Here is a 9,286-nt window from a genome sequence, read left to right as displayed (position 1 = left end):
CTCTTAGTCATTCGTATTCCTGATTACACCAGCTTTCTGAGTACTTCCATCACAAATTAAATAGCAATATGAAACTACTAAAGCACAATACATCTACAACACAGACTCTTTTAAAGAGCATTTGGAAACAAAAACTAGAGACTAAATCTTCACATGCTTGGTATCTAAGCAGAGAACCTCAAGAGATGAGTTTATGTAACTAAAGTTGTGCAAGACCTCGGAAGTTTAAACAAATATCGTAGCCAAACTTTACGGGAAAGACATTTACAGAACTGGTTTTGGATCAATATGAAATTAAATCACAAGAAGGACAAATCTGGCTTCTCCGTGGATGTAATAACCTACAAGAGCAGCAACAATACATAGAATAAAATCTTTAAAAACCTGAAGTTTTTAGTATTATTAAAAATAATGGCCAAAATAATTATTGCTAAATACCAAACAAAGAGAATTCATGCGGTTCATTTACATAGGTGGTACGTAAACACTGAGGAACGGTGAAGAACACTGGGAAACACTTTAAAAGTCTAACAATGTACTGAAATGGTTTTAGAATTTGATTGCCTTTCTTCCCTATATTCTTTTTCAGAGGCAGGCTGTGGATTTCTGTACCCCACCTAGTCGAGCAGCTTCCCGACCAACGCAGCACAGGGCCCTCAAGCGCCTCAGTGAAAATGGCGGCAACTCCGACCTACTGCGTTGAGTTCATCGCCATCAAACGTGATCTTTCCAACGCTATATACCCATTTACATCGAATTTTAGAGGCACGTGGTAGTACGTGATATGTACAGAGACGTAAAGCACAGGCAGACACCAAAAAACCCCTCATAAACCGAAACAACGGAAGAAAAAACAACTACCACCACTGCAGGCTTTATTTATACAGCGACTTGGGCTTCAGTTAAAACGAAACGTCCAGACTCTATCCTTTCACAGCCGAGGAGAAGGCAGAGCAGAGGGGAACAGCCCTGAGGGAAACCCGTCCCTCAGCAGCACCACGCGCGCCGCAGCGGCCTCGCCAGACCCCGCCCGCGCAGCCGTCCCCGGCCGACAACCGCACAAAATGGCGGCGGCTCGGTGCGTCACGCCGGGCTCTTAAAGGAGACGCAGCCCCTCGGGCTTGGCGGCTTGGGGGAGACGACGAACGATCGGCGGACGAAGGGACGCGGGAGAGGGGTGTGTTGAGAGCCGCTGCCTTCGTTTGGAGTCGCCCCGGAGGTCGCTTGGCACGCTCCGGCCCTGGCGGCAAGCGGGATGCGGTGAAACGGCGTTACCATGTCAACGCAGGTAATCAAAGCGAGGCCTGAGGGCAGCCGCCCCCGGCCGGGACCGGGATCCCCCTTCAGCGAGCACCGCCGCACCCCAGACGCCGCGCTGCGGGCTGGGGGCACGGCGCTGCCCCGCGGCACGGCCCCGCGGAGGCGAGCTCTGCCCGGGGCTCAGCCCGAGGTCGCCATCCTGTCAGGTGCGGGCCGGCCGTGGCGGGAGGGCGCGGAGAGGCCGGCGGCTGGGCCGTGGCGCCCGCGCGTGGAGCGGCCGTTAACCGGCTGCGCGGCCGGTAACCGGGGAGCGGGTACGGGGGGAAGCGGGGCTGGAAGCAGCGAGGGCCCGTGTGCTGCCCGCCGGGGCGCGGGGTACAGCCGGGCCACAGGGAAGCAGGTGGCCGGCTCAACGCTCCCCGCCTTCCCCGCCTCTTCTAACGTGAGGATTTTGTCCCGGTTTCCATTGCAAAAGCACAATCTGTTCTCAAGAAACAGCATGAAAATGTCTAACTGCTCTCCTTAAAGCATGAAGATGCTTCCCAATGTTGCTTTTCCACAAGCTCACCATCATCTCTCCTGCCCTTCCAGTCTCACTCGGGCCCTGAATGGGTTGTGCCTCCAAGTATTGACAGGAGTGGTTCCTCCTTTCTTTCTGAAGATTCAGGGCGAAAAAAAACCAGTTTTAATGAAGCAAATGTAGCTCAAAGTTCCCTTGAAAGCATCCTTAGACAATACCTTACAACGTGCTTTGTGTTTACTGGGGTGAGGGCTTAGTAAAAGCCTGTCCCTTGCAGATGGATGCTGCGAGGGCTTTCACACACAGAATGTGTACAGGACTGTCTACACTTACCCATGGGGAAATATATTCATCCCTGATGGAAGTTTCTGTTAACATTCTCTGTTGACATTCTCTGTGTTAGCCCATGAAAACTGGAAGCTATCACCCCTGGGAGAATTGGCTTAGATGTGGAGCTTTGGTGTCATATCCTTGCTGGAAATATTTTCTGATTTATTGCTTTTATGGTATTTATTATGCTAAAGTTGTCTCAAGATAGTTTTTCAGATATCACCTCTGTGGTATCCCAAACTGTATCATCTGAAATGATAAATAATGTTCTGAGGCACATAGATACTGAGACCTCAAGCACGTAATATCCCTGAAAAACATGCTTCTGTAGCACCTTTGTTGGTGTACAAGCTGATTTTAGACTTACGTACCAACTGATGTTTATTTCAGTTCTTCCAGGTATTGGTCATATGACGTTCTGTGGCTTTGGCCATGAAGAGAGGCTCAGGAATAAAAGCACTATGTAGAAAAACACAGATGTCAGCTTCTCGGACACCCAGTCCCATGTCTTCTGTCAGTTCAAGTACCAGATCGCCATCTCCTCTTAGCCAACAGACATCTCCATGCAAAGACATAGAGCAGAGGCACCAACAACTTGATACTACAGCAGAAAATGTAGAAGCTGCTTTTGAGCCTAAGTTTCATAAAGGTATTGTATAAATAACTGCTTCTATAAAAGTCCACGTGAAAAGCACAAAAAGCCAGTGTTCTGTGAGGTGTATGACTGAAGATGTATGATCTGTTGGGAAGAACCCTGCAAAAATTGCTTTCATCTTTTGGTACTCAAATGTGGAAATGATATTAATGAAAGCTCTGTAGGATACTGAGACTTCTACTCCTTAGATCCTGTGCCGGGGGAAGACTGGCAAGAGGAGATGCAGGTTGTGCCTTTTCAAAAGGCTGAACCACTGACTGGAACACACCATTTCCTGTCAATGCCTGTGCTGTGCTGGTTCTAATGAGCCCTGGCAGGGGGAGGGGCAATAATTATCAATGTTTTCAAGTAAAAGACTAATATAAAAATCACCAAACCTTTCTCTATTGAAGGTGGTTTCTCTGTTTGATTTCAGATGAAAATGCTGTTAGTCCAGGAGTTAGGTACATTACTGAACCCCTTATTAAAAGTCTGTCAAAACAGGAAAATTTGGCATATATAAGCTCTCTGAATCTTTCTTCCCTAAAGGATGGGGGCAAGAAATTTAAGGTAAGTTATTTTTAATAACTGGTAATGAAACAGTTTTAAATCATTTGGGGTTTTTTAGTAAAGGTCTATTTTTAAGTGGATGTAAACAATTACATTCTAATTGGGTCAGCCTGCTTCTACAAAGTAGCTTCTGTTTAAAAAAAGAAGTCAGTGGAGACTCACTGAGGGAAAAATTGGATGAGTTAGAATGAAGCTGAGTGCCATCTTTTTGTGTAATTCTTTAGCTTTGGGTTTGTTTAATGATGAGTTCTCTGTTGTGTAGATGAGACTGGTCCACTGTAAGCTTCAAATCTAGTTTTCCTCTTCCAGTTCTGCAGAAGACTGTACCTAAAGCAGGGGTTTAGGATGCAAGAGTGAAACTGTGGTTAATAAGACATTAGAATGCTTTGTGGTTTTAAATGGTTGTTAAAAACAGAAATCTGCTTTTGTCTTAAGAAAAAAAGGAAAATAATAGCTTCTTTTTCTCTAGTACATAGAACACTTGGAAAAGTGCTGTAAACTAGAGACACTAAATCTTAGTAAAAACCAAATAGAGAAGATTGAGAAGCTGGATAAACTGATGAAGTTGCGTGAACTCAATTTGTCTTGCAACAAAATCAGGTGAGCACAAGTAATGTTCTGCTAAGCCCAGATGCAATAAAGCTAATCTTGAGTTCCCTCACAGGTATGAACAGTGCAGGTCAGTTCCCTATCAGTTGTGCACCAACAGGCTTTGGTGAGATCTTTAGAAAGCACAAGCTTTTAGGTATTGAAGGAGAAGTGGTTCTGGGAGGTGCTGTTACAATACCATGGCTACAGTTAAACTTGTTTTTGTAGGCACTCAAGCTAGAAATGCAAGTTTCCAGGTACCATGATGAAGAGTGAACAACAACCCAAATAAGTGCATTCAAAATGAATTAAACTCTTTCAGCATATTATTGCAGGTAGCACAAGGAGTTTTAGAGGAAACTGAATGGGCTCAATCAGGCAGGTCATAAACACCACATTGCCTTTTCACTTTCACTGTTTGGAGAGCCTGGTATCCTTTCTGAGTGGTGTAATGGTGAAGGGTAATGGTCCAGGCAATAGCAAAATTCTTTGCTTCTTTTAATTTTTGCCTTAGTGAATGATGATCTTTACCATGAGACTGACATTGCAGTAGAGAAGTTAACAAAAGGAAGTGAGCAAGACACTAGCACGTCTACACACCACATTCACATGACTTCCTCTCTCAACAGGAACTGAAAAGGCTTTTAGCTACTCTTTTACATTTTCAGGCTTTAGTTACACACAGTTAATTCCCACTAAAAATGGTAAGAGCTCATGCTACTGTACTTTGTTATAAAACATCTCTCTTCAGAGGAATGCCCAAGTGAGCTGAACTCTAGCATGTTTTCCTCATTAGTTATTTTCATTAAAACACTACAAAATGCAGTTCTTCATGCTGTCAGTTACAGCTGATCCTTCCTCTGTATGGATAAAAAACCCCAAAACATCTTGATTTTGGTTCACCTGTGTCCCATAATATTCTCACGAGAAAAAGAACAAGTAGAAGAAAATGGAACCCCCACACATTAATATAACTTTAATATTCCAGTGAAGGTATGTCAAAGTTTTGCCATAATGAGCAAGAAAGTCTTGCAGTGAATTTTCAGAACTTTTTGTGTCTTAAAATAGTACTTAAAAATAAGATGTTGTGGGTTAAATTGTGAGTCCGTGGCAGGAAACAACTGTTCTTGCTAATCTCTTGGATGATAATTGAGAGATTTTGCTTTGTTCATCCGTGGTGCCTCAGTTATACTGTGTATTTGCTATGGTTCACAGTAACTTATGTTTTTCTTCTTAATTTCAGGAAAATTGAAGGTCTAGAACACATGCAGAATCTACAAAAGCTGAACCTTGCAGGGAATGAGATTGAGCATATTCCTGTGTGGGTGGGGAAGAAACTGAGATCCCTGCGCCTCCTCAATTTGAAACAGAATCAAGTTTCATCAGTAAGTGATTGCAGTTGGGAACCAAAATTGTTCACAATGTTTCCATGAGGTGAACTGGCATATTTACACAGATTGACTTAACTCTGAATAACTGCTGAGTGCCTTTCCACAAAGTCTGTTGTGAAGTAGAGCCATTGAGCCTAGTAAAGTTGTTGAGCAGAAAACACGCCCTTAGTGCCAGGTGTTCAAAGCACAAACCTATATGCTGTTGCTCGGGAAAGTGCAACATTTTGGAAACTTAGGAAAAACATGGTGAAAATGTGAAGACTTTTGCATGTCATTGGTGGTGTCCCTAGTGACAAGTGAATTCTGTGATTGTGTAGGTCTGTGAAGGTGTCTGTTTGCTTATATTTTGTGTTTAGGACATGACTAGATTTACTTCTGTTCGCTGGGTTAATTTCCATGTTTTGCAGCTACAAAAAGGTGTCTATGAAATGAAACCAATACAGTTCTGGAAGGAGTCAATGCTACTCAAGAGATGAACCAGCTTTGTTTGAGAACTCCTCATGAGAAAAACTCCCTTTTCTCCTAAGTCTGGGGGAATGGAAGGTTATATATGTCCACAGGCCTTGTTATCTTGACATTTCCAAGGTCAAGTTTGATGAAGTTTGCCCTCTGTGCAGTGGTACTTTTTCATAGAAGAAACAATTTGATTTTTGGAAAGTTACTTTAGTCATAGTACTGTGTGTTTGGTAGGTTTTTAGAGATTCCACCTGAGTATAAACATGAAAATAGATCCTTTGACATGAACCTAACATAAACATTCTACACAATCAGAAATTCAGGAATGGGGGATTGCTTGTTCTTGGAAGGATGTCTAATCTTTGTTCCCTTTATTCTTTGATTTAGCTCCATGAGATAGCTAAACTAAAGCCTCTCCAAGACCTGACATCTCTCTTCCTTGCTGATAACCCAGTTGTAAGCCTGCCTCACTACCGCCTCTACACCATATTCCACCTGCGAGCACTGGAACACTTGGATGGACAGCCAGTGACAAATCATGACAGGCAGGAAGCTCTGGAGAGGTTTAATTTAGGTAACAGTGTTGTGTTAGAACTATAGTGAATGATGCCAAATTCAAGTATAGATGGAAAAGACTTTTATTTGCATGTTTCTGTTCCTTTTGTTTTTCAGAAGAGATAGAGAATTTAGAGAGAGAGTTGGAAAACACAGTAAAGGAGATGGAGAAGCTTAAACTTCAGCAGTCCAAAGTGCTTGAGCAACTTCACCATCAAGATGAGGTCAACAAATCATTAAAAGACAAGACTTTGCAACAAAAGCAAAGCTATGAAGACCTACAAAGGGATGTGGACACCAAAAATGAATTGGTAAGTAAACATTTGGAACATTTTTGTTGTCAGAGTGGTCAGTGTGAGAGTTCAGTGGCTCGAGACTTTTGTTTTAATATGAAGAGAGATAAAACTTGGGTACTTCAGCTTTTAAGAGAGTGATTATTCCCTGACCAGCTCTGTGGAAAAAGTAAGTATATTGACCCAACAATCAGTATCATTCTTGTAATTTATAGTTCACAGGAGCTTACTCGTTTGTCTCTAGTAAATTCTGTAGTTGTTTCAAGTTTTGCCAGTTGATGAAAGGCTGAGTATCTTCTAGCTGAAGTGCCATGTGCTGAATCTCCTGTGGTGTTTGGACACTGCAGCTGCAATAAGGGAGAAGTTTAAATGCTTTTACAAACACAAGGTGTGCCTACAGGTTGTGTGTCAGCAGTGCTCATTGATTGTTATTTGTGGGTAATATCCATTAGTCAACTTGTACTTTATTCACATCATCCTGGATTTTAATGTTTGACAAGTATCTTTCAGTGGTAGCTATAAGATCCAAGGGAAGTCTTAGTGACTTGTGACCACTTGGTTGTGAATGACCTGAAGGGAACCCAATATATTGCTTTTATCTTACTTCTTAGACTTGCCTAAACTTGTTTAAAAGTTTATCCTTCCGAGTCTCTATAGATAACATTCCAGAGCTCTTTCTCTGTGAACACACACACTAACCAGCAGCCTATAGCTAAAATGTAGCTTCCAGTACAGTGAGATTTAGCAGCATATATTTTTCAGTGTAACCCACTCTTACCCTTTGGATGACAAACTCTGCTTGCTTCTTTCTTCCTTTAGCTGGTGTATTGGTTTGTCCGCAGAGCCTTTATTCCTCACTGAAGGTAGCCCCGCTGTGCTCCTGGGTTGCATGGTTATTTTTATTTCTAGGATTTATTTGCATGCTTACTGCAGTAGGAACATTTGTATAAAGTGTGAAGTGTCCCAGTGAGACTTTATATTCACTATGAGTTTTGGATACAATGTTCTTGACTGTTTTTTTTCCCCTCTCTGCAACACAGTTATTTTTTGCATGACACTTACAGGTCTTTAAAGTCTTCCTTTAAGCCTTTCCTTTATTCTGGTCTGTTCTATTTCTTTTCCTCCATTAGTCTTGCTTTCCACTGTCTATTGGAGTTTTGCTGCATGTTCTTCCTCAGGTATTCAGTGTGAAAAGTTGATTTGAAAAGAAATCACATGATGGGCCTTTAAAAAAACCTAAAATGAAATGCTCTGTAATTGAGATTTTTCTTTTAAAGACAGTGACTGTTAATAGCTCTGACTGCTCATTAGCAGCAGTAGATACATTTTGGTATTTGGCATATCCTAAGTTAGTGACACATTATCAAGCCTTTGATGCATGGAAACTTAAAGGTCTTTCATGTGATAGTTTGTGTTACATTAATTGTGGCTTTCTTGTCTACTCTTAGTCATCATATTGTTTCTTGTAATAAAGTTGTACTTTGTGATATTCTTGGTCCAAAACACATCACCCTAACTCTTTCTGATGTGAGCTTTGCTTCAAAGTTTATGTCTTTGCCCTGCTCTCTACTGAATTGAAATATATGTGCTAATGATGACATTTGAATGAATGCAACTTACTTTGCTGGTTTCTTAGTTAAAGCAGAAGACCATGGAGCTAACTCGAGCTTGCCAGAAGCAGTATGAGCTGGAGCAGGAACTGGCATTTTACAAGATTGATGCAAAATTTGAGCCCTTAAATTATTTTCCATCAGAGGTAATACTTCTAATGTAATGAATCTCTCCATTGCTGTTTCACTTGCTCATTGTTTGATGTATGTTCTGCATTTGACTGCAACCAAAACTCAGAGAGAGACATAAAATTGCTTCCTGTGTTTCAGGATGTGGAACTTGATAACGTCCCTGGTGAAAGCCCATACATTGGTAAGGCCAGGTATAAAAGAAATATGTTTATAAGAGAAGGCTACATTGCTAACAAAGCTCAGCAGATAGAGATTGGAAATATGCAACTAGGTGAAGATGACTTCTGTCGGACACCCCAGCTGAAGCTGCAGCTCCAAACTCTAAATGAGCTACTAGAGGGTAAAGAAAAAAAGATCAATTCAGGTAAAATCTTATTTTTTCTATCAAATAAAATTGAAAACCTGTGTCTCACTGTAGTTGATTGAATGCTTCACACATATTTGATGTAAGAATGGCAAAGGCTGCAAGTGCTGTGATTTTTAAACACTACACTTGATGTGCTTTGGATCAAAACTGTTAGAATTTCTTTTGCTGTTATTTTAAGAGAAATGGAATTGGAAGGATTAAATGTTACTGAGAATGCTGAGGAGGTTTCACATTTGATGTGCTAATTTATTTGTATAAGGCTCATTATAAAACCTTTGATCATACTTCCTGAGAAACCACAATGGTTTGATCATCACAGTTTGAAGAAAATGAACTCAGCTGAACGTGATGCAAAACACACACATCAATCTGATACAGAACATTAACATGTCTGTTGTGGGTTTTGTTGTGTTGGCTTTGCTTGTTTGTGCAGCACAAAGAAGATTAGAAGAACTGCAAAGCACAATAGGAAATGCAGAGCAACAAGTTTTGAAGGTTACAGGGGAACCGCAACAACTGGAGGATGCTCTGGCCCAGAAAAAAGTATGCAAAGAAATTACTGTGTGAATAGCAAGGGGAG

General features: G+C 41.6%; 1 protein-coding gene across 5 annotated transcripts in view; it reads left to right on the top strand.

Moving 5' to 3' along the window:
• The first annotated feature begins 1,053 nt into the window (after window positions 1–1,053).
• The window catches only part of CNTRL (centriolin), a 29,253-nt gene continuing 21,020 nt past the window's right edge, over window positions 1,054–9,286 (top strand). For 3 of the 5 annotated variants that reach the window (XM_062011484.1, XM_062011485.1, XM_062011486.1), the window contains exons 1-10: window positions 1,054–1,288; window positions 2,501–2,759; window positions 3,181–3,314; window positions 3,784–3,914; window positions 5,146–5,287; window positions 6,137–6,323; window positions 6,422–6,615; window positions 8,234–8,353; window positions 8,478–8,703; window positions 9,140–9,249. In XM_062011484.1, coding sequence (XP_061867468.1) covers window positions 2,543–2,759; window positions 3,181–3,314; window positions 3,784–3,914; window positions 5,146–5,287; window positions 6,137–6,323; window positions 6,422–6,615; window positions 8,234–8,353; window positions 8,478–8,703; window positions 9,140–9,249 — 1,461 coding nt within the window. In that variant the 5' untranslated portion in view covers window positions 1,054–1,288; window positions 2,501–2,542. Of the gene's footprint in view, window positions 1,289–2,500; window positions 2,760–3,180; window positions 3,315–3,783; window positions 3,915–5,145; window positions 5,288–5,827; window positions 5,879–6,136; window positions 6,324–6,421; window positions 6,616–8,233; window positions 8,354–8,477; window positions 8,704–9,139; window positions 9,250–9,286 lie in introns of those variants that run through there. The other 2 variants (XM_062011487.1, XM_062011488.1) reach the window with 2 other exon arrangements.

Source organism: Colius striatus, chromosome 19 (genome assembly GCF_028858725.1).
Source record: "Colius striatus isolate bColStr4 chromosome 19, bColStr4.1.hap1, whole genome shotgun sequence".
NCBI classification, from domain to species: domain Eukaryota; kingdom Metazoa; phylum Chordata; class Aves; order Coliiformes; family Coliidae; genus Colius; species Colius striatus.
The sequence above is the reverse complement of the archived record's forward strand: the minus strand, read 5'-3'. Positions and strand labels throughout refer to the sequence as shown.